This window comes from Grammomys surdaster, unplaced genomic scaffold (genome assembly GCF_004785775.1).
Source record: "Grammomys surdaster isolate TR1022 unplaced genomic scaffold, NIH_TR_1.0 125951, whole genome shotgun sequence".
Classification (NCBI taxonomy): Eukaryota; Metazoa; Chordata; class Mammalia; order Rodentia; family Muridae; genus Grammomys; species Grammomys surdaster.
The window spans coordinates 1483218-1508560 of NW_021620772.1; the positions used below are offsets into that span (position 1 = coordinate 1483218).

General features: G+C 38.1%; 1 protein-coding gene across 5 annotated transcripts in view; it reads right to left on the reverse strand.

Annotated features, from left to right (window-relative positions):
* Positions 1 to 4886: 4886 nt before the first annotated feature.
* Positions 4887 to 25343, reverse strand: part of Mpdz (multiple PDZ domain crumbs cell polarity complex component) — a 148243-nt gene continuing 127786 nt past the window's right edge. For 4 of the 5 annotated variants that reach the window (XM_028753624.1, XM_028753627.1, XM_028753625.1 and 1 more), the window contains 15 exons: positions 23751 to 23843; positions 23576 to 23650; positions 21793 to 21958; positions 19827 to 19972; positions 19079 to 19162; positions 18738 to 18931; positions 16501 to 16648; positions 13956 to 14042; positions 12679 to 12769; positions 11783 to 11826; positions 10893 to 11015; positions 9670 to 9774; positions 9006 to 9118; positions 8081 to 8204; positions 4887 to 6226 (listed from right to left, as the gene is read on the reverse strand). In XM_028753624.1, the coding sequence (XP_028609457.1) occupies positions 6080 to 6226; positions 8081 to 8204; positions 9006 to 9118; positions 9670 to 9774; positions 10893 to 11015; positions 11783 to 11826; positions 12679 to 12769; positions 13956 to 14042; positions 16501 to 16648; positions 18738 to 18931; positions 19079 to 19162; positions 19827 to 19972; positions 21793 to 21958; positions 23576 to 23650; positions 23751 to 23843 (1740 nt within the window). In that variant the 3' untranslated portion in view covers positions 4887 to 6079. The remainder of the gene's footprint in view (positions 6227 to 8080; positions 8205 to 9005; positions 9119 to 9669; positions 9775 to 10892; positions 11016 to 11782; positions 11827 to 12678; positions 12770 to 13955; positions 14043 to 16500; positions 16649 to 18737; positions 18932 to 19078; positions 19163 to 19826; positions 19973 to 21792; positions 21959 to 23575; positions 23651 to 23750; positions 23844 to 25343) is intronic. The other variant, XM_028753623.1, reaches the window with a different exon arrangement.

The window sequence follows — 25343 nt, forward strand, 5'->3', positions numbered from 1 at the left end:
GTGTGTGTGTGTGTGTGTGTGTGTGTTTTGACACACGTGTGGATTCAGTGCTCAGCCTTTTTGCAAATTCTGTAGCAAACCACTGCCTAGGCACTAAATTGTAATTACTACATATTCTAGAGGAGTCACTTGTTAAAGAATTAGGTTTATAAACATCTTAGCAATAACTGACCAGTTTAACTTAGACCTAGAAAATTAATTTATTTAGAATTCTACTAGCAAATTATTCCTTTTAGTAAGAATATGCCTGCAGTTAGTGCTTCCTTACTGGCTTGAGGGAAATCATTTTTAGACACAACATCCACAGGAAAGACAATGATTGTAATTTTTTAAAAATCATACAAATATTTTTCTCACTTAAAGAATTGTATTTTTTTCACAAACAGAAGAGTTTCCTCTATCAAATATTCCTGGAGCCAGCAAGTGCATATTATATACTCAGCTGCAAGATTTTTTTTTTTTAATCAGTGCACTTAAAAGCAGCAGGGTGTGTAATCAGGAACACCCACCATCTGCAAAGCCCTCCAGGTGCAGTAGACATATGATTTATTTAATATTACCACAGCATTAATTTTGCTTCATTAATTTATGTCATTTGTCCTTTATTTCAGATTCAGATTGCCAAAACTAAATCGATAGATATCATGTCTTGATTTATTTTACCAAGCATCTTATAGCGTGAACAGTATTAAGCAACCTTTGTAGCTAAAACATGGCTGGCTATGCTTTCACAACTGAAGAAGAAAAGTGTCATCTACACAGTCTTCTTTGTATTGGAACAGTTTTTCAAAGGGGAGAAAACAGCACTTTAGGTAGCCTAGCAAGTATAGCATCACAGAAGAAAATACTTCCAGTTTCTTAAGTTCCGGAAAAGTCTCCACTAAGTTGATGAGGTCATGCTAACAATGGCAGTACCCCTTGCTAAGGAAGAGCAGGCTTCAGCTTAAGCCAATAGCACCCAGATATATTTTCTACTTTTATTGTTTTGTATTTATGGCAGGTCATGCTGACTTTTTAGACAAAGTGGTGAGATAAGTTTCCATTTATGACAATTTATGTTGAAGGACATCTTAGTCAAGGTCACCATTGCTATGTTAGAACAAGATGACCAAAGCAACTGGGGGAGGAAAGGGTTTATTTACACTTCCTCATCACTGTTTATCAGTGAAGGAAGTCAGGACAGGAACTCAGACAGGGCAGGAACCTGGAGGCAGGAGGTGAGGCAGAGGCAACTGAGGAGTGCTGCTTACTGACTTGTCAGCCTGCTTTCTAATAGAACCAGGACCACCAGCCCAGGGATAGCATCACCCACAATGGGCGGGGCCTTCTCCCACTAATCACTAAGGAAATGCCCCATAGTTGGATCTTTTTTCCCCCCTTCCCTTCCCTTCTCCTTGCTCCAGCCCCTCTCACTCCAGGCCTCTGCTCGCTCATATGAGGGCATCAGATCTCATTACGGATGGTTGTGAGCCACCATGTGGTTGCTGGGATTTGAATTCATGACATCTAGAAGATCAGTCAGTGCTCTTAACCGCTGAGCCATCTCACCAGCCCCCATAGTTGGATCTTAATGGAGGCATTTTTCTTTCAACTGAGGTTCCCTCCTTTCTAGCTAGTGTCAAATTGACATAAATCTAGTCAGTAGAATGACTAATCCTTATAAAAGGAAAATAAATAACTAATAATACAGGCCTACGAAGGCACAGGACATATTACAAAGATTGTAAAACACAACACTAAAATTTTGAAAATTTTCTGTAGGTTGATCTGTAGTCAATTTTTGTTGAATGGAAGTGTGAAGTCTAGGGGAAGGGACATGTAAACGTAGTATTCCCAGCTAGACTCAGACAAAAATCACAATTTCTAGAAAGAAGAAACTTAGTATTTCCCAAAGATAGGTGTATCTCTGAACATACATAGTAAGGGGAAGAAGAGAACGAATCAGAATATTCACATGGTAAATAACTGAATGAACTTAGAGGGTAAGAATCACCAGAGTGATGTCCAAGTCCACACAGAAGTGCAGTTGAATGAAAAGTGACAGAGACAATTCAGGTTTAGAAAACTGACTTTCATGATGAGAGAAGTATGGAAGAGCACTGAAGTTGAAATGAAGACAGGCTTGAAAAACTCAATAAAAGGAAACCCAGTGGAAAGCCTTAAAAGTGAACGGGTCGAGAAGAAGCTAGAGTATCAGAAGATAATTGATAAGGAATGGAGCACACAAACACAAGAAACTTCACACACACATACACACACACACACACACAAGTGAGAGACAGACAGAGACACAGACAGAGAAAGAGAGACAGAGGTGGAGACTGGGGGAGGGGGAAGAGAGGGGGGGGAGAGATATGAAGGAACTTTGGGGTACTATGGAAAGACAAAATTGTAAGTGTGGAAAGAGAATGGCCGGCCAATGGCATGGACCAAACTTTCCAGAAGGATTACAGACACAGTCTCCTAAGAAATAATACCCAGTACTAAACTGAGGAGAAACTTGCCCCACAAAGTTGCCTAAGGCAGTCTTCAGGGAAAATTCTGAGATTATTACTACACACTTACCTCTCTGCTAGAATTTCTTTTAGGACCTACTGTTAAGTTTTAGTGCTTGGCTTACAGTCAAATGCCTACACAAATATTATGTCTTTAGTTTACAATGAAATGGACAATTTTGAATACTTGCATCTTGAGGCAAGAGAAGCTGTAATGTAAAGCACACAGAAATCACTTTAAGAACAGTTATTTTCCCTGGGTTTCATACACTTTTATATGGACATTTTCTTGGCACCAACAGCTTTGTTTTTTTATCTCTTGAAGCAACGAAGGCCAATCTAGTCTTATAAACAACTCCCTTTTAAAGGGCAAAGTTTAACATTAATTCCTAGTAGACAAAGTCCAGGAACATCTTTGCACAAATCCAATGCATTCCAGATCTGTCATGAACTGGAAACAACACAGCAGGGCTGCGGAAAGCATGTGCTGAGAGTTCTGACATTCCCACACCAAGGGCACAAAGCTCACTCCTCCTGTCTCTCTGCAGGCAACCTTTCAACTCTCAGCTCCACTCTGAGATCTGAAGAGGGGCGTTGGCATCCAGTCAACAAACTACCTGAGCAAATCTAAAAGGGCTTAATGCCATCTACCTCAGACAAGGGAAGAGTTCCCTTCCTCTCTTCACGTCTATCAATATCTGTTTTCTCAGGATTCTTAAGGTGAAATAAAAAAAAAAAAGACCTCTTCTCTTGTGTCTTCTCCTTCAGTATTCAGTCTCCTGATACAGGAAGTCCACAGTGTCATTATATACTCCTTACTACTCCCAATGCTACAAAAGGGTGGCTGTGAAGTTAGCACACCATTACTGCTGTTATTACTCCTTGGCAGTAATGAGAAACAGCACCAGAAATTGGTGGTGGTCTCCAGTTTAAGCGAACAATACCACTGAATTCATAGGCAATCGGTTGTCTTGTATCATATACAACACTATCACTGTAACATCAATTTTAAACTCTTTGCCTAAGCAAATCATGTTCCTCTTCCATCATATAAGGTACATATTTGCAGAAAACAATGAAGTATATAACATTGCTGTATCTCTATAAATGTAGTAAAATCTACATTATTTTCTCTTTTTCTTTTCAAAGTTTCTCACCTATCCCTCTTCCTCATGTTTCTTAGTAGAAGCATCATGTTAGTTCCTGATATAAAACTATTTTATTAATTACCTAGAGATTCCTTTATAAAGTACTGCCAACTGGTGGCTTAAGACAGTAGGTTTTTTTTTCTCTCCATTCTGGAGGTCAGGGACTTGACATCAAGGATTCACGGGAACAGATCCTTCCCTCTATAGGTTCCCTGGCTGATAGCTTTGCCTCCATAGTCACATGACTACCTTCTCTCATGTAGCTGGGTTGTCACAATCACAGGGCAGGACCCAGCTAACACAGCTAGGCATTAACCACACTGGCAAAGACTCTATATCTAAGTCTTACATTCTGAGTCTCAGGTGGATATGGACTCATAGGACAATACTATTTAAGGGAAGACATGTGCTTGTCTGTTTTGTGTGGGAGGTGGGGCAGGGAGGGAATGTTACTTTGATATATTGTCTCAAACAACAGTTTGATTGCTTGACTTTTCCCCAGTATTGAAGGTAGTATTCCCTATTAAAATCCTTTTAACTTCTCATTTGCAGAAGCAGATAAGTTCAGGATCTATAGTATAATACGGAAGGATTCAGGCATACCTTCCTAAGAAAGGGTCATTAAGAGATATCCAAAAGCCAGTAGGTTACCAGCATACTGAGATGAATTTTGTTAACCAACTATTTCAACTGACAAGGACTGGATGAAGACTTGTTGCAACCTGTATGTTGGTTAACTTGTTCTGAGTTTTGCATGGACAACTAAACTCACAGGATGGTTACATATATATTAAAAATGAACTCAAAGTTTTTCAATAAAATGAGCTATCATTTTACAAAAAAAAAACAAAAAACACAGTGAGAGACAATGCACTCTCGTTAGCTAATTTAAGACCGAATCTGCAGACAAAGCTTTCTAGTTCTGCTCTCCATCCAGACAAGCCATATTCAGTAAGGTAATTTCCATCTGACACGTTTCCGCTTTTTAGAGACCTTATAATATTATTACTGCCCTGTAGCATCCATGAAAAACCAAATTGGAAGCGCAACACTTCTTTTCCTATGTCACCTTTCTCAGCTCATAAGGAACATCTGGAACACTTCGGAGGGAAAAACACTGAGGTTTCCACAAGGATGTTGTCCAAAGCTCTAATTGCATCTACAATGAGACTCAATGATTTAAAACAGTAAGTCTTGAATTATAACACTTTTTCCCAGTATAAAAAAACAAAGACAGCATCTGCTCGTTTGTTGTGCACCACAGAAACTTATTTATTCACTTTAATTCTGCATTTACACAAGAATGCTATAATAAAATATATGTATACGACTTCTGTTACAAATATAGATAATATTTAAAGTGACTTTATCTATTCTAATGTAGGAGTTTCACACTCTAAAATGGGGTTGAACACATAATTCCTCACCAGTTGTCTCAGTAAACAGCTCCATCTGTTTCCCTTAGTCTTAAACTATTGTATTGTAAGATGTTAATATACAGCAGTGAAATGAAGTTATATTAACCCCCTTAATTTTTCTGTCAATTTACTAATGGCATACAACCAAAATAATTACTAACACATTGTCTTCTTCTATGTCATTAAGATTAATACTAATGGTAAAACAATAGCATGGTACAGGAACGTGTTTTCAACATTGTATCAGTCTGCTACATCAGCATTAGAAGGTTGTGGGCTCCTTCTCTGTCTTCCATGGCTACATAGATGTTTCCTGGAACTGCAGCCCACACAGGGTAGCATCAGTATTTTATAACAACATGAAAACATAGCAGGTCAAAACTGAAAACGAACACTGAGATATGCATTAAACACAATTACTTTTTAAAGCTTACAAAGACTGCTAAACAATTTTAGCAGGAAAATATGCATTAGAGGTAAGGAGAACCAATATGTCACAACGCTCACAATTTTAAAATAGTAGACTATTCAAGAGTATTTCAAACACCTTTTCTTGTCTCTCCCTTCCTTCCTTTCTTTCTTTTTTCTTTCTTTCTTTCTTTTTTTTTTTTGGACTGCTGGATTGGAGAAGTTCTATAAAACTCAAGGCTGCCTTCTTTTTTCTAAATTTCCACCATTTATCTTAATTTTCTGAGGCCATTTCACTTAGCTAACTTTGAATTATTTTGTTTCTATACTAACAAGATGAACACACAGTATTTTTGTCCACGTGACTATATATTGTTAGATATATTCAAGATAAAACTGTGGTTTATCTCTGCAAATATCCTTCGTTTTGAGTATAGAATCATGAAATACAAAGGTAAAGGAAAAATGACGTTTGGTTGTTAGTAACAAATCACTGTATGTTTCTCTGCCCCCGGTAGCTTTCCCCGATCAACACAGCATATGAACAGTTCCACTCTGCTGCAGTAGGAGGTGAGCAAGTGGCTGAGCTGCTTCTGCCCTGGCAGCCACTTCAAGAGAGAACCATGAGGGTGACAGTGCCCTTTGTCTGCTTAAGGATGGCAACAGCTTCTTCATGGGTCACTCCTTCTAGACTTTGCCCATTGACAGCAACGATCTGATCTCCCCTTTTTAGACGTCCATCTTCTGCTGCTGCTCCCTGGAATTATACAGTAGGCTATTTACTTGTGAAAGAACTTCACCTCACACAAAGACAAAGAGCTGAACAAGAATGCAAATTGCTCTGCATGTATACACACATTGCTCCTGGTGCATATACCATTAGACATGATGAACACACACAAAAGAGGCCCTTTTTCCAAAATGGTTTTAACGCCGAGGTTCCAATCTGGTAGTGGAGTTAGCAGTCAACAGAATAAGCTGGATTTTTTTTTTTTTTTTGGCTATTTGGCACAGCAGTTGGTGGCAACTAATATTAATAAAGACTATTTGGGCATCTTCCTAGCAGGAATGACTTCACAGAAACTTAGGCTTTTCTAGACTGTAGAGAGGGCCTACAGAAAGACAAAAGATCAGGGAAGAGTAAAAGCAGCCTCATCAAACAAAGCTAGAGAGACTTTAGAGTCCACAGGTTTGCTGAGACAGAAAGGCCACATAGAGGCTGATTCAGTGTAAGGCTAAGTGAGGATTTAGAAGCCATTGCTGGTCTGGGGAGACCACTCATGTAGTGCTTGTCCTGCATCCACACCCCAGCACACACCTCAGACACAAGCCCCCAACCACTGTTAAGTGTAATTCGTCAAAGCTTTGCAAAAAGACTGCTCAAGCTGTCTTGGTTTTTACTGCAAGGGAAAAGAGAGTCTTCCTATTCCTATAGGCCCTAAATAATTATGATTAAACACAGACATCACTATTTAAAAAAGAACTCCATCTACGGCACGCATATAGATGATAATTATGCAATTAAATATAAGATTAAAATATGGAAAAGTTAATGAGGAGTGTATAATGATGAAATTCTTAAAATATGTTCTAACTAGCATGCCTTAAATAAATTGTTCCTAGGCCGAGGAAAAGGACTGCACAGCGCTTCTATTCATTGGCAAATGCTGTCTGTATTTTTAGTTATACCAATAACTTTAAAAAAAATCTCACAAATTAAGCCTACAGCTAGTTTGCCACAAAACAGCACTTTAAATTAGTTGAAAATAGTAGTATTTTTCTAAAATAATAGAAACATCCATAAAATAAAAAAATCATAGCATTTAAAGAGCCTGAGTGAAGTCTTTACGGGCCTGATGTTCATTCTGTTCTTTTACACTGTAAAATGTGAGATTCTTAAGTTTTCTTCTGCGGGAATCATTGTTCATTTTTGTAGCCTTTGAAAATAGGTCTTAATAACACATTATCAACCATTATATGCATTTCTATTATTTCAATGACTTCATCAAAATTACAGTCTCTTTATTCTTATTCTAAACATTCTTAAGATAGTTTAGTATAGATGACTATAACTGTACACAGAGCTTTCTTTTCGAAAGTAATTGAATCCCTTGATTGCAAATAATGCTTTATTACAGACAGCAGGTCTGCTCACCACTCCTCAGATTGAAAACAGTTTTTCTCTCTTCAATGAAATTAAATGTATAAACACCCTAGTCGTAAAGTGAGATTAATTTTGTGTATTTTTCTGTATCTACTTTAGATTTTGCAACTATAAAAGAACACAGAGGAAATATATTATGAAAGTCCATTTTCAAAAGATAATCATGTGTGACTTGCTAGTAAATGGAAAGGACAGGCTTCACTGATTATTCCATGTATATTGCTGAGACTTTCCATGGAGTTTCAATTTGAACTATTTTTCTCTAAACATAACTAAACCTCAAGCAGGACAAAAATCTTTAATGACCTGCTCCTGCAGGGATTTCAAAAGAAAATATCAATGTTAACCATTTGGTATCACCTCAGGCCATAAACTAATAAGCCAGCTGCTGGCCAGTGTTAATTAATGTTTAGTAAGGAACAGAATGGTTAAGAATTCCAAGCTTACCTTTGCAAACACTGTTTTAACATAAATTGGTAAGTCTCCATGAGGGCTGCCATAGCCGCCTACAATGCTGAAGCCTAAGCCATCTGGTCCTCGGTCTAGTGTTATGGTCTTAGACTGTGGAGGTCTACAGAAAAAGAAAGGAGGAAAAAGGTTTTCTGATTGAACATGTGCAAGCATATACACACTCTGGTAAACACACACACACACACACACACACATGCACACACACACACACACACCCTTGGCTCTGTGTTTTGTGCTTTACCTGACTCAAACTACAGCTAGCATATTCTGTATGTTATAAATAAGAAAGATGCCATTTATTGCATGTTCTCATGGCACAGAAATTCTCATTCTTTTTCCAGTTTATTGAGAGGGGATGAAAGTTCAGAAGATGACAATATAGGGTCATAAACGATAGTCTCAACTTCAGACCGGAAAGTCAACTGTGGACAAGATAAGGGTAGCATCAAATAACTTGAAAATTTAAACGTGCCTCTCTTTTCTAATACTTTTTTATTTAGTGTTGTTTTCTAATACATTAGTATTTTCAATCAAATTCAGTGAACAAGAACAAGATATTCTGTCAAAAATATCAAAACTGAAAACTCAGGAAGTGTAGTAGGGTGAACCTCCCCATCTCTTGACTAGATAACTTCATATCAAGTCATCTCTGAGTAGGCAACTCTCTATAATCTACCCATTTCTGACTAGGTAATGATTTATAATCTAGTTATCTCTGACCAGGCAGTGGTTTGTAATCCACCCATCTGACTAGCTGACTAGAAGCACTGGCACTTTCGACTTCATATGCCCTCTCCCTTTCTTTTACCTGGGTGTGAGTGCCAGGAACATGGGACAGAGACTGCAACTGTCTCAATGATTTGGTTTGAAAGGAATAAATGACATACCCCGATATGCTCACCCTAAATCATCCGGAAATATACTGCTTGATGTCAGCCCAGTGAAAGCAAGACAAGGATTGGCAAGCTCTTGCTGATGACCCGTGACCACACTCACATCTCCTCCAGCCACCACCTGTGTGTGGGCACAGTGAACGAGAAAATGCATGTGCACCTAGCCTGAGAGATCAAAAGGTCGCTCCAAAAAAACTGAACATAGATTAAAATGAGTGTTCTTACTGACTACTTAAACATAGAAATGATTAAAACATTATTGAAAAGAATCTTCACAATGCCCAGACACCTTTCAAATGTCCAGATAGTAAAAATACCCTAAATTCTCCAATTTTCTTTGTTTTCAAATTATGACTACATTTGCAATTATTTTTTAGGAATTTTATAAGAAAAGCTACTCACAGAGCACATAGGATTCTAGCAATCACTGGCTGCTGAGGTGCTCTATTTTTCCTTTTAGATAAGAAAATATGAAATAGTGAAGGCACCAGGATGAAATGATACAGAATGGGTTACATAATGCTTTCCTGGAGCTCTCAATTTAATCACTATCATTCAAGGAATATTTTAAGTAAACCAGTAGCAGAAGACCGAATGGATTTTATCTAGCACCAGAGCTCCTGTGTCCTCGGGCTACCTACGTTGTGACCAGTGCTTGGGGTGATGCCTTACCTGTACTTCAATGGAGCCTGAGGCATTTTTCATCAAGTTAACCGCCTGCGTGTGAGTCATCCCATCAGTTGATGTGCCACCGATGGTGACAATCCTATCTCCAACCTGCAAGACAAGTAGTCAGCATGCAGAGGAGGACTGACAGGCCAACATGGTCTTTCTTCTCAACCACTCACAGCACACCTAAGCTGCCACCAGCTTCTGAAATATAGCAGGAGGCTACTAACTCAAAATCTAAGACACAACTACAAAAGAGAGAGGGTGTGATAGAGTTGATAGTTCTGGGGGAGGAAGAATGATGAGAAAAATCTCACTCTTCCCTACTCTCTGGTCCTTCTTTCTCCTGGGAAAGATATCACTTATTAAAACCATAAAGTATCAGTGTCATTTGGAAGCCAGATTTTCTCTGGACATTATCACCATGTTAGATGAGACCATAAGTCAGAGGTTGGCAAACTAAGGGCCGCAGAGGCGGGCTGGCCCAGTGTCCAGTTCATCAAATTTGGTTGGAAGACATCATGCTTACTTGGCTCTTTCCAGGATAGAGCCGAGGGCCCCGTTTAGTGTTCGCTGCTGTCTCATAGGAACGTAATGGAACCTAGGGCACTATGGTATGATCAGTTTCTCAGGGTCCATTATAAATTCAGAAATGCTGAATCATTCCCAAACTTGAAGTTATTTATCTAAGATATAGTTTTTTTTTGGAGACCTTGCTTGCAGCTTGGGCATAAAAGGTTTTCCTTCCGAGAGACCGAGCTGCTGCAATGGAGGGTGCATGGTTGACAATATGGTTCAACCTTGGGCCAACCCTCAACCTTGAAGCAAATCTGTAAGCTTTACAGCATTTGAAGTAATATTTTCATTAAGCTTTGATAAAATTTATAATAAAGTAAGTAAACAACATTTTCCAATTTGGAATGGCCAAGTCAACGTTAAACCAATGATACCTATGAAAGAAGTTTCCTTCTGCACCATGCTCTAAACATACTTTGTTTTCCTTGTAATGTGTTCCAAAGTTGTAATTTCCTTACAGTCTTACATCTGACCACATCATATTCCCTTTTGCTATTCTTGATCTCTCACAGTAAGCTCACCCAGAGCTTCACTTGCTATTCAAAGGTAGATGTAAACCCTGAGAACGTTCTGGCTGAAGATGGTTAGGTTGACAGGTAGAAATGCCTGCTAGATTTGTTAGGGTTACTATGGTTAGTAGAAAAACTTACTCTTAGTTTTTGAGTTTGAGCTGCAACACCATTTGGATGCATCATTGCAATAAATATAGGGACATCGCCAAGAGGGCTGCCCACTCCTCCAGCAATGCTGAGTCCCAGGGAGTCAGCAGGACCCTGCCATGGAACACACATATTTTGGTCAAAGTAGTATTTTAAACTGATCTTTTGTTTGTTCTTTGACATACAATATTATACTGGAAATTAGGATCTTCTAGTTATGAGGGTAGAAAATATTTCATTTGACACAAGAAGTTTAGGAGGGAAAAAAAAGCATCTGTTTGGAAAGTAAAGCAATTGACACATACTAAATCATGTTGAGATTGATAAAAGGCCAGCAAACTCAGGAAGCGAGAGGACCACAATGTGCAAAAACAGGGAGGCCAATATTCACACTTGGGACCTTACAATTTCTAGTGCAAGGCCTGGGGCAATGCACTGACTCCTCAAAGCTCTAGCTGGGTCTCATGGAGGCCTGCAGTGTACATGAAGCATATATTGATGGCATCCAGTGTTGAGAAGATTATATCATAGGTTTCAGCAAACCATGCCCTTGTGGTCTCTTGGACATGCCTATCAGGCCAGATGTCCTAAAGAAACGCTTATTCATCAGTATAAGAAATGAGAGGCAGAGGATTATTCTGTGTAGGGGCAGAATAATACTATTTTGACAGTATAAAATATAAATAATGAATAAATTACTTATAATTTACCCATTAAAGTATATGAAAATATAAGTAATTTTATTATGGCTAAGAAATTTGGCAATGATTGAGCTGTATCATTTCCATTGCTCACAATGTACACATATATTTTTCAGATGTGGGGACTATAAAATTTTTAACAAGATACAATCAAAAATGCCTTGCAAGATAGCAAATTACCTTTTTTATTTCGACTGTTCTTAATCCCTGAATTTCAGATGCTACTGTAAAGGCAAAAGCAGATAGAATGTGGTTGTTACACCGTGTTTATGCTTATTCCCACTATATCCAATGTATGAAGCTGGATGGCACTGCATGGATATCCTCTTGCGAAAGGGTACACTTGGTTATCAGCAGTGCACATAATTAAATCCAGCTCACCCAGAACTCTATTCCTTAAGTAGAAAAATGTGCTCGCCATACCATTCTTCCCTCTGGGTTCAGTTCTGATTATATAACTGTACAATCCACTTCAACTGAATTAAGAACAGAATATGCTTTGGATATAAAGCTGCTCACACAGCTCAAAGAAATAGTTATGGATGAGTTAAAAAAAATCTATGCACTAAGTGTCTAAATTTCTAGAATATTAGTCAAATTGCAAATAGAGACTGCCATATGGCGAGTTTCTTCAATTTGAAAAACTCTCAACCAACGCACAAAGCCAGAAATCCTCCACGCCATGATTGCATGTAATTAAAACACAGGAGGATTGTATTGATTTTCTCAAAATTTTTGTAATCTTCATGGAAAAAAAGAAGGCTTTGCTTAGTGGTATTTTCTGATTTACTTGAGTTACATTCAACAGAGAAAAGGAACAAAATCAAATAACTTATCTTCTTGGTAAGAAAAAATTACAGATTCATCTATAACTTGGAAGGCAAATGTTAGTGGGGAAAACTGGCACAGGGTATGCCTCCATTTGGTCTGGACTTTGGCCAGTGCATGTTTTCTATCTACATTAGGGTATGGGATGGCCTGAGGGAGGAAAGTGGCTGAGTGGTAAAATAAAATAAAATAAAATAAAATAAAATAAAATAAAATAAAATAAAATAAAATAAAATAGGCAATCTTACATGCATTCTTCTTCACATCACTTTCCAGTGATTCTGATGTATTTATTCCAGAAAGTGGGAGAGTGAAGGATGACAAGTTGCTCTCGCTCACCTAAAATATATGATTATTACACAGGCAGCATGGGAATTCATAACTCCCCTAAGTACAAACTATTCCACAGTTCCATGTGTTTATCTCATCTAAAGGGAAACATGGTTAAACAACACTGCTAAACAACAGTGGCATCTGGTAATTTTAAAGGCAACTTAAGCATACTTACTTGTTTCTTTTGTTTATTTGTCTTAAAAAATAATGACCAATAATTGAAGATAATCTGAAGACTGAAGGATAGTTGAAGTTGATTTCAACCTATGTAAAGTTTTAGTAGTCTTTCCTAATCTCTTTCAAGACTTAACTCTCTTTGAATTTAAACTACTACACAATACCTAGGGCTTAAAACTATATAATGAGGGCCAGTGAGTAGAACCCAATGGCAGTAATTAAGGAAGTCAGTAAATGGTCTTTATGAAAAGACTCATGAAAATGAGTTTCTGTCATCAGAAGATAGTACTGAGAAGAAAAGTTTACCAAGAACCATGCATTTGTTGTATTTGTGTGTGTGTGCATTTTCATGTATGTATGTGTAGGAGGCCTACATGTGCATATAAACACACAAGAATGTGGAAGCCATAGGTCTACCTTAGATACCTTTCTCAGGATGTACCCATCTTGCTTTCTGAACCATGGTTTCTCACTGGGACCTAGGACTTGCCAATGTGGTTAAGCAATGTGGTCAGCAAGCACCAAGCTGCTTTACCAACCCAGAACTGGGACTGAAAGCACCATAAAAATTGGCTTTTTCACATGAGTTTCACTTAAGCCCTCATCCAAACTTTGAATGTACTATCTCCTTAGCCCATTAATATTTCTAGATAGAAATGGTTTTCAATCACCTAACTGGATTTTTCTAGTTGAATATTGATTGATGACTGTTTGATAGTATCTTAAGAGTACATCACCTTGACTGGACTAGTCTACACTGATCAGGTGGCTAACTTCTGAGACTGAGGAAGAAGAATGCTGGAAACAAAGTGCCTCCAAATTGTCAAGAGCCCTCAGGGTACAGTGGTCCTACCTGCCATGTTTCTCTTCTTCTTCCTTGTCAAACTGTACATTTGGTTCACATTGCTAGAGGGCTGGACCTATATCTGTGACCCTAGGCAGACTCTCTGGGGACGACTCTGAGCTCTCTCTCAAAGGTGGACTGGTTTTCTTCTTAAACTCCACAGCTACTCACCTGGCTGCTTTGAGAAGGCCTCCTCTCTGAGTGGAATGGAGCAGCTTTGATTCTTCCAACCTCCAGGGTTACTGTGCCTAGGGAACACTGAAGGAGACGGGTTATGAAAATGTTAAAATGAAATTCTATAATCATTTTTAGAAAAACATGGCCTAAAATTAAAGGAATATCCATTCCTTTTGTGATTTTTATAGACAGGACAATCCCAATCTTTTGTGAACAATGGTTTTTAAATATTTAAACATATAAGGATAATAGCAATATAGCAGTCATAAGTGTCCATTTCAGTGTTCCACAATTTACATGGAGATCAATCCTAACAAGACAAACAGAAATTGTGAATTAAGTAATTTCTCAAGAAACAGCGTAACTTAAGAAGGGCAAATGAGCCAGGTATACTCAGGGTTTACAATGCAAACAAAAGCTATAAAACCACTAGCTACACAACTTACATTTCCTTAGTAGAAAAGGTATTCAAGTAATTCAGTCCCATTTCCTTGATGCATGGTGGCTGAGCAGACCCACTACATAATACTTAGATAAATACTACAGTTGTAACGCTACAATTGCAATTCCCATGCAGTCATTTAGGAGCTGACTCTAGGTAAGAATGCAGTGTAGTCTAATAATGGAGGTGATGAAGAGAGGTGTCTGAGATCTTGCACTTTTAGAGACAGCTTTCCTATTATTGCAAAACCCCTTCAATAAAATTTATGTACAAAATTATTTGTATATTAAAGACCATCTCTTTCAAAATAAAAAAAAATTAGACAAAACAGCAACAATCTGGAGCTAGCCAAACACACAACATATACATGTTTATGGCTCTTATTATATACGGCCTGACTTGATTTTTAAACTGGCTGACTGAGCTGACTTTCAAATCATTTATGTTATCACAATGAGACTTGCTTCTCTCTTTCTGTAAGATACCTCAGTCTTACACTGCTAATGATTGTTCCCAGTTTATTTACAAAAGGAAGTTGCTCTTTCTTAAGGAATTCTGGTTATGGGCTGAACATGGCTTCCTAGCACTCACGAGGTTAGGCAGGAAGGTCATTGTTTCAGGCCTGCTTAGGCTACATAGTGAGTTGTAGGAGAGCCTGGGCTACACAGCAAGACTCCGTTTCAAACATCAATCCCATGTCTCTTCAAAAAAAAATTCTGGTCACTTTGTTATGATGACTTTAATAGATGACAGGCTTAATGTGTGTTCCATTAATAACTAATGATAGCTATTAATTAATGATAGTGCCAGATCTTATCCAAACCACAGAGGTTAAGGTGAAGTTCCACCTGGAAAAGGTCTCTGGGAGTCCAGTCTGAGAGATGCCTACTGGCAGCAAGGCCCAGAAGGCCTACCAGCTGTGGAGGTCTTGTGTTCACTCAAACCCAGATGTGGAAAATGAGCAATGATGGTGTTTTCAAGTCCATGTGGAATTAACCTTCAGGCAAAAAAATGCATCAGGCAACAGACAATGCAGTAAGTAATACCTTACTGATAACACAGTCTTCTCTAGAAGCCAGATCATTTCCTAACAGGGAAACTCTACCTCCCACAAGTGGTGTTCTGATGAATATTCTGTAGATCACAGATTATTTTCAGAGGGAGATGAATCTACTTCCCAAAAAGCATAGTTTTTCAGGATGAGCTTTCTTCTGAGGAAACCTACTTCATGGTGTAAAATGCACTAAAGAACTAAGTCTGGTTCTCAATATGGGGGTTGCAACCTCTTTGGAGTCAAATGACTCTTTCACAGGAGTCACACACATCAAATATTCTGTGTAGCAGATATCCATTGTACATAGCAGACTCATAACAGTAGAAAAATTAAAGTTATGAAGTAGCAACAAAAATAATTTTCTGGCTGTGGGATCACCCCAACATGAGAGACTGTATTAAAGTGTCACAGCACTAGAGATGCTAAAAACCTAGTGTAAGCCATGCCAGGCAGTAGCCTTAAAACTGCCAGAGTAATTCCTAGTGTTGGTGTGATGGGTGAGTCTGGACTAAGCTCCCTTTGGTACTGAGGATGACCCACCAGAGAATAGTTTTCTCTAACTTTAAAATGGAATAGTTGTTGAGTCAGATGGGAACTGGGCTACTCACTCCTCTATGTGAAGTGGAGGGAATTTCTGCCACTTAGGATCACAAGACAAAATACCAATTGTGCTGTGCCTAGAAAGGGGGGCTTCATGAAGCAGCTGCAAAGGACATGTCAGAAAACACTGCCTCCTGTGATGATGTGGGGAGCCTGGGGGCTCCTAATGTGTCAAATGACAGAGTTATAAGAATAAGTCCAAAAAGAAACCTGAAAGAACATATGTTAGCACTTTTGTGTTCTGAATATGCACTTTAAAGATTTGCTGTCATTTCAGGTACTCATGTCATGAATACTACTAACAACGTTATTAAGCAAATTTATAACAATATAATAAATGTCCATAAATTTATTGTTCAGATATGGCATCACACTTCTGTTTTATCTGAGACGATTACTAACACAGATAATTACTATACAAAATTATGCTACTTGATTTCTACCTTAAGCAGGGCAGCAACTGCCTCCTGGGTGGCATTACGGACATCTTCTCCATTCACCATTAAAATCTGGTCCCCTTGCATGAGTCTCCCATCAGCATCTGCAATGCCTCCTTTGACAATGTCTGATACAAATACTCCAGTGTCATTTCTGCAAGCAACAGTGGGTTTCAGCATTAAGCTTCATACTCAGTTGCAATGCAATGCTTATTTAATCAAAAGTTAACTATTCTAAGTGAAAATAGTGTCTATTTTTTAAGAGGCTTTACAGTTTTGTGCAATACTGGGGCAGCTTTAACAGAATGAGAATAACGGTGAAATTTATTTTAAAGGAATGTTTCATAGATAGAAAGTATCTCTCACAGGCATATCTAGTCCTCATCTGTCATGTACTCTGAATAAGTGGGTACCACAATTCTTATTTTATGGGTTACACACCTAGAAGATGGTAACAATAAAAAAAAAAAAAAAGAAAAAAATCACCAAACGCCCAAGTGTCAGTGGCTGGGGACTAAATATACGGCTTTCCCACACCACATTGAAGTTTTCTATGGACACTTTCCTGTAGTCATGTGATCATGCTGAGATTATCATTAACATTACTGAATATAAATGATAGATATATACCAGAGACTGAAACTGTTACTTACAATTTAACCACCATTACTACAACGTGTTTTAGGTCATTATAGTTAACTTTTACATACAATAGATTTATCCAAAACAAACAAAACATTAGTCTTACTCTCATTGTTTCACACAACTGTAAACAAACCCCTGGGATTTTTCATTAAGGTAAATATAAATAGTATTGTACAGTAAAATCTGAATTGCACAAGAGGACTTCAAACAATACATGTAATTACAAAATGACTCCTAACCATAGATTTTCTCCTTTCTAAATAGCATGTTAGGATTAGATGGTCTCTTTGGATGTTCTCAGGGACAATGGTTAGGACTTAAAGTTTATTTAGTGCTCTAGTGACGCTGCAGGCCACAGCAACCTTGTAATGGAAGTGATTTTGCAAGAATAAGACTACAGTGCTATATTCCAAAACAGCCTATTTCCCCAGACATATTTCCACTGAGATTCTAGTAGCATCACACACTTTCTCTGTGTATTAACGATAAAGTTGTCTTCAATTTTTCCTGCAAAAATAAACTGGTAAATAAATTCTTTTAATGTCAAAATATAAGTATGGCTGTGGAACAGGCTATCATGCATCATAGATGGGGCCTCTGTGCAAGACTTCTTTGAGACTGTGATTTGTGAGGAGTAAAGAAACCTGAGGTAACTCAGGGCCACTGCAGATTACACACACCCTGCTTCTGAGTTCTGACTCATTTGCTTAACTGTTTGATAGATTCTGATCCTGACTGTCTTATAACACACAGGAAAAAGTGTCTATGGAACTCACTACTCAGTGAAGTTCAGTACGACTTCTATAAACATTAGTCAATATAAATTACAAACCAATATATTTTTAGATATTACATATGTATTTCAATAATACTCATCTGTCCCCAAGCCCTCCTTTGTGCTTTCAGTCCTCTGCTGGTGACATATGCCTTATAGGACAACCCTTGTCCCTAGACTATCTACCCTCCCTCGTCTGTAACAGAACAACTATCACTGACCACTTTAAGTCTTAGATTAGATATATCTTGAACCCTCTCAGCAGTCCACTTTCTTAAATAGAGAAAACAGTTGATCCCTTCTCTTCTCTAGCTCCCCATGTGCCTCAATCACTCTCAATAAAATCATTTGCTATAAGAATTAAAAGTTTCATTCATCAGAGGATGAATTTTTAAAAAAGATTTGAATTTTTAACTATGTGTTGTTATTTTTGCATGCATGTGAATGCCACTTGTGTGTGAGTAGGTGTGAGGAGGGTGAGCCCCTGGAGTTATAGTCACAGACAGCTGAAAGCCACCCAGTAAGGGTGCTGGAAGATGAACCCAGGTCCTATGGAAGAGCAGCAAATGCTCTAAAGCACTGAGCCATGTCTACAGCCTTTAAAGATGACTTTTTCTAGGTAAAGAATTATTTATTATTTAACTTATCCTCAAGATGTAACACAGCAGATACTTCATACCAACTGACTTCTTGCTGAAGACTATACAACCCTGTAATATACTGACTCATGCTGTCTAAAATGGCAGAACATAAATTATTGCTATATTCAACTAAGGGGACATTTAGTTTCAAAAGCACCCTGAGTTGGTTCTCTCCAACATACCTTTTGCCAACAATACTCAACCCAAGGCCTTTGCCTGGCCTCTTCTGCAGCTCAATGGTGAAGGTATCACATACATCCTCCTCTTTGTATGGGGCCTCATCTCGGTAGAGTGTCAGCCGTACTCTCTGTGGAGTCTGTCTCAGGACATTGATTGCTTCATCATGAGTAGCCTTTCTCAAGTCAATCCCATTAACCTGTGCAGAAACAGGTTGCTATGGTTAGGAGCTAGGTGAGATGAGTGAAGGGAGGGAGGAGAGAGGAAGGAAGAAGAGAACGAAGGATGAAAAGCTCATCACCCATGCCTTTGTTTTTCCCACTAGGTTAAAAAGATGCATTTATACCTCTAAAATCTGGTCTCCAGCCCACAGTCTTCCATCTTTACATGCTGCTCCCTCTTCATAAACTTCATGGATAATAATAGCACCCTAGAGTCCAAACATAACATACAGCAGTGTTATCCATTCTCCCTAAGAATACTGAGAAGAAAGAACAAAAGACACTGCACTCTGATAGACAGCTGAAAGGACATGCACTTGCTGGGCCATGCACCACAATGTAAGAAAACACCTACGAATACGTATTCTTTAAAAGGCTCAAAGAAGCATATACTTTTTTCTAGGGATAAAGAAACCCGAACATAAAACTCATAAGATGTATAAAGTACTCATGAATATATCAGAGATATAGCCACCTTCTTATCAACAAATGAAAAGGATCTTTAAGTATTTTGACACATAAAAAATTTGTATTGACACATTTTTGTGTCAATTGACACATAAAAAATTGTAAAGAGTACTTCCTACTCTTCTCAATATGGGGCTAAGATAACCTGGGTATAAACAGAAATGAAATTAAGTAAAGGCAAGGGCCAGTGAAGTGATACACACTCTGATATCTTATGTGTAACGGAGTCTATTTAAGTCTGTCTTGGCTTAGTCAGAGTCATAATCCCAAGTTTTTGTTACCAATGATATATTTTTTCTCACCCCTCATATCAGATTTACTAAAAATGACAAAAATCTCCTCCTCATGGTGTCTTGCAACATTGGAGGGCTCCTGTGGTGGAGCTTCTCTGAGTAAAATACTTACCAGCAGAGTGTCTGACCCTCCAACAATACTCAGTCCCAGGCCTGTCTGGCCTTTGGAAATTTCAATCGTTGTTTCACAGCCAGGGATGATGGGGCAGGTGGCAGGGTCAGAAGCAAAGACTGCTGGTGTGGAGGACCTGCTTGTACCTAGGAATGAGTTCAGAATGAATAAGCCACAAAAAAAAATGTTTAGAAAACACACATGCCAAATTCAACATGTAAATTGCCCTTGAGGATGGAGAAAAAGATTAGGGGAAAGATACTTTCAAATCTGCCTTGAGTATTTTAGCTCTTTTGTGTTTAAAATAATCGAAGTGGTATGACTAATTCATCATCATTAAACTAGAGGCTAGGCATGCAATTACTTGTTTAGTTTTTGTTATTTTGTACTTTTTACGTTGCTGAAGGTAAAAAGGATAGAGTATGAAGGGAAACAAAGTGGAGTTGGGTTGAGCCTCGAGTTTGAATTCAGTAGTCTATACTTCACCAAAGCCAACTATGCTCTTTGGAGGAGGCATTCACTCCAGTGAGAGAGAGGCTGGCCTGCACAGACTCCCGAGAAACGAAGCTCATCATGAATTCTTGTCATGAGGCTACACCATGGTATGACAGATTTATTTTCTTTTTCTTTGTTTTCTCAAGAGTCTCCTCTCATGTCATTGATTCTGAACATTTATAAATACATGGCAAAGTATTGACTTTATTAATTTCTAATCTTTCTCCTTGAACCTCACTTGATATTTTTATACTTCTGACATCAAATCCTGCCACATACCTTTCTGAGTTGGGGAGATAAGAATATAGTGTAAAAAAAAATAAAAAGAACAATCCCACAACTTGTATTCTGAGTGCACACACAACACATGTTTTATGACCCGGGAAAAAGTAGATTTCAGAGCACCACTCGTCAGTGTGCTGTGGACAAGCTGTTCTCTTTCTAAGAAGTCAGAAACAGACCATGCTCTTGCTCCAGAAATGGCAAAAGCAGGTGCATGATATTTTCATTTATGCTAAGTTTTCATTGAGAATTTCGTATTTTATACTCAATGCTATTTATGATCAAACATTAAGTAAGAAAGCGTTCATTAAAGTTTTAATGGTTACTTCAATGAATCTTAGCCCTTGTAAACACAGGATTATAGTAATGAAACATAGTTCACGTTAAGATTTTTTTGAATAGGTGTATTATAAATGCTTTCACCCCATTTTTCCTTGACAAATTATCAAATGAATGAAATCCTTCAGAAAGACTATCTCTTTCCTTTCCCACCTCCTATAGAAAAGACAATGTTTAAACTATTTCTAACTGATGCTTTAGAGAATTTGGAGTTATTTACTTTTTTATCCATGAGTATTCTTTTTCTGAAAAGTAAGTCAAGTAATACTTTCATCCATATATGAAACTACCATTTAGTGATACAAGACAGACTTGCCCCTGACTGACCCATCTGATTGTAATCTTTCTGTAATAAAGGCAGTACTGATCCTAGTTGTGAAACAGATCATTGTGTACCACTTCATACAACACAAAACTAAAGCTAAGGGCTTCTTTCCTCTTCCAACAGTAGACGGTACAAAATGACACAGGTGATTCCATACTTGGACGCTTATAATTGCATGAACCCTTAGCAAAAATTTGGGAGCAAAGATCACTTCCTTGGTTTGGGGAGGAAGAGGCTAAGGCAGACAGATGCAGTGGCTTCCTAAGGTACAATAGTTGGGTAACTTATGCGTGCAGGTTTACTGCTCAACGACCACACTTCACTCTGTTGTGTCCTCTTTTAACCAAAGACACTTTGACTTAATGCAGTTTAAGCAATGATCTGTGCTCAAGTCTGCTCTGAAAACAACAAACAAACAAAGAACCAAAAAACCCCAAAACAAAACAAAACAAAACAAACAAAAAACAAAAACAAAACAATGCTGTATTGGGGTTGCCATATGTATGTATAGGACTCAGCCCTTACTTGGGATGGGCTCCAGGTCTGGAGCTGGGACTGCAGGAGACTGGGAGCTGTCTTTCTTTTCTCCACTCACTGCAACAGCTGCTGGAGAAACAACCTGACAACCTGGATTCTCAGCTCGAACAGTTAGTTTTACAGTTGCCTTTGCCGTCTTCAGAAGGCTGATGAACTGGCCAGATATTGATATGAAGGAAAACAAAATTGAAAGAAAATGAGTAAACACACAAATAAAAGTTACCAGAATGGCTAGAATCTCTTTTGCTATTTGTGTGTATGCAAATGTACACGGTTATGTGTATATATGTTTGTGTGTGCATAGGTACACACATGTGGGTATGTGCAGGCCATAGGATCTCTTACTGACACTCACTGATCAGGCTGCACTGGATGTCCAGTGAAACCCAAAGGATTTCTGCTTTCTGCTTCCTCATCCCAGAACTATAAAAACTGGCCTGCCAGCCTGCCAGCAAGTTATTTATTTCTTCTCCCACTCCTCCCTTTTTTCAACATGGGATCTGACTATCCAACCCAGGTTCTTTGAGTTTGAAGACATATTTATTTATTTATTTCTCATGTGTGTGACACATGTATGTAGGTGCCTGTGGACTGCAGAAGAGGGTTCAGAATCCTTGGAGCTGGAGTTGCAGGCAGATGTAAGCTGCCATGACATGGGTGTCAGGAACGGAACTTTGGATTTAGCTCCACTGCTTCAGATTCTTAGGTAATTTATTGACTGAGCTAACTTCCCAAACCCAATGTTTCTGGGCTCTAACTCATCTGTCATCAAGAAAAAAAAAAAAATAGAAACAAATGATTTCCCTGTGGTTCCTAGAGAGGCCAAGAAAGAAATGCTTCCTCTAGCCCTTCAACTGTCCAATGAGATTACAACTATGGTCAGTTTCTTCTTTCCTACACTAGCTTTGTCAAGATTCTTCTTATGTTAGTAAAATGTGCCAGTGGCTTTCAACTTGTTACATTTCTAATCACTCTTGTCCATTTTTCCAAATCCCTGCAACACTAGATGACACAGTAAGCATTTTGCCAGCTTTCTGATTCTACAAGGGATCTGATGCAGCTTCCACAAACCTTTCTGAGCAGATAGGAACACACTGATAAGCACATGTTAAAAGCAGAGCTGTAAACTCAACAACAGTAAAGTCAAGGCAAACTCAAAGTAAAACTAGATTTATAGGTTAAAGGATTCAAGCTATACAGTCATTATAAATTTTCATTTATAATTTAAAAAAAGATTATAAAATAGCTTTAAGTTTCTTGCTGACAAATGTAGAAATTGATTATCCCTAGAAGGGGATATGGGGATAGTATCATATCCCATGGAAAATAAAGCTTTTCCCCTGGCGCTTATATACAATAACATCATTGACACTATAAATTCCAAGAGCTGTTCAACACGAAAAGATGTCAGACATGTAATGGCTGCACATTCAAATCTAGTAAGTAGCAACATGCATAGCTACCTAAGAGTAAACATTCATAAGAAAATATTCCCATGTACTCTACAACTTCAGTGGTTCCAGGTTTCTCAAAAGAAACCAGAAGTAACATTTATCAGAAGTAACAGTGAAGACTGAATAATTTATCAGATAAAATCCTAAGATCACTTTGATTAGAAAATAGAAAACAAAATTTGGGGGACTTGAGGACAACCCCCTTTTGAAAACAAGAATCTATTTTGCATATCTACCCAGTCTTAATTCCCATGTCCTTACTTGAGCTAGGCCAAAGGATTGGTTGGCAGTGCCTCAGTCTTTATTGTAAAATATACCTTTTCAACAGGACACCCAGCAACAACTTCATCATCTATAGCCAAGATGTGATCTCCAGGTTTGAGCCTTCCATCCTAAGGTGAAATGTGGAAGATTTGAGTAACCATTTCAGAGTAATCCACCCACCCCCACCCCTGCAGCACTTCTCAGCAGCAAGGAAGTTACGAGTGTCACCTTGGCTGCTCCCCCATGCTCAGTTAGGCTCTTGATCATGACTCCATTGAGTGTGTCTTCCTCACAGATAGCAATGCCTAAACTTCCTTGATCCTAGAGAAGTAAATGAAGACCAGTCAGCAAATTTGAATTCATTTAATGTAAAGATATGTAGTCAGGGTGAGCCAACATACCATCAACGCAAGAGCTACGAGAGCAATAGTAGGAACAATTCATGCTGCAAAATCATAAAGTTATGCAGCAAGAACTGTCAACAAGAATTACAGGTGAGACATAAATGAACAAGCTACTGTTATTGTCAGAAAGTGAAAGGCTTTCTAAAATTCAGAAGAAAAACTTGTAATTTTGCTTGAGGATTTCTTCTATGTAAAATCACATGAACGTGACACCGATTTGTAACAATCATAAAATCTGATACTTGCTGTAATGTATACTTACTTTTCTAGGGTAAAAAGTACTAAAAATAAATTTCTGACCAAGGTTTTTTGATTAATTGAATTAGCATCACAGAAAGCCACTGAGGTTGTAGACTAAATACATAACAGGTTTATTTTATATTTGTATTCCTCTTTTAAAAAATAGAAAAAAGCAATTGGACAGTCAATTTAATGGAGCTAGAAATGGCCTGTTTAATAATTAGACTCCCACCTCAGGCTATGAACATGGGAGGAAACAGTGGAACATGCAGGAACACCTCAGTGATGTGATCTCAGGTAAGAAGAGACCAGCCATGAAGAGTGGGGCAGTGATGGCAATATTTCATAGTTACTACACAGCAGATGTCATAATGAACAAATGTTCTATTACTATTAAATTATTTTTCAAATAAAATGTGGAAAATTCTGGAGAATCAAGGGAGAAAGGACTTGTGATGAGCCATCAGTGTTAGAAGGCTCTTGGCTTTTTCATTTGTTTGGTTTTTTTATGCTTGTTTGTCTTTGCTTTCCTGCATTTAGATCTCATGCCATCTTCACAGAGTGAGGCATACACAGGCTTCATAGGATGTACCACTTATCATTTTTTTCATAAAGATCCCCATAAAGGAAACTTTCAAGGATACGTTCTACAGGCCATTCAGAACCTCACAAGTTTAAAAATGTTTATGCAAACAATTATAGGAAATTGCACGGTGACAAGTGCTTTACATATGTTATTTCACTTAACCCTCAGAATAGTTTCTCCATTATGAATGTGCAATTTCTTCCTTATAAATAAAGAATATGAACCCAAAGAACTTAATGGCTTAATGTTCATAGTTAAAATCCTAAAAATAATGATTTTGCCTCTTTGTCTAGCTTATTTTATAAGATTCTTAAATATTCTCTTTATCCCCCTTGACAGTTGAGAAAAAGAATACATTACACTTCCCTGATATTTTACTTTACCACAAAACTGCCAGGTAAATGGAAGTTTGTCTGGACAATGCATTGATATTCTCCAATGTAGAGGATGTTCAACAGATAACATCGGAAAGGGAAATTCATATAATAAACATCTATCAATAAATCAGCAGAAGGGTAAAAGGCAAGAAGAGCTTTCTGGTACAGGATGAAGGAATCTTGCGTGGATCTCTTCTAACTCAACAGTAAGTGA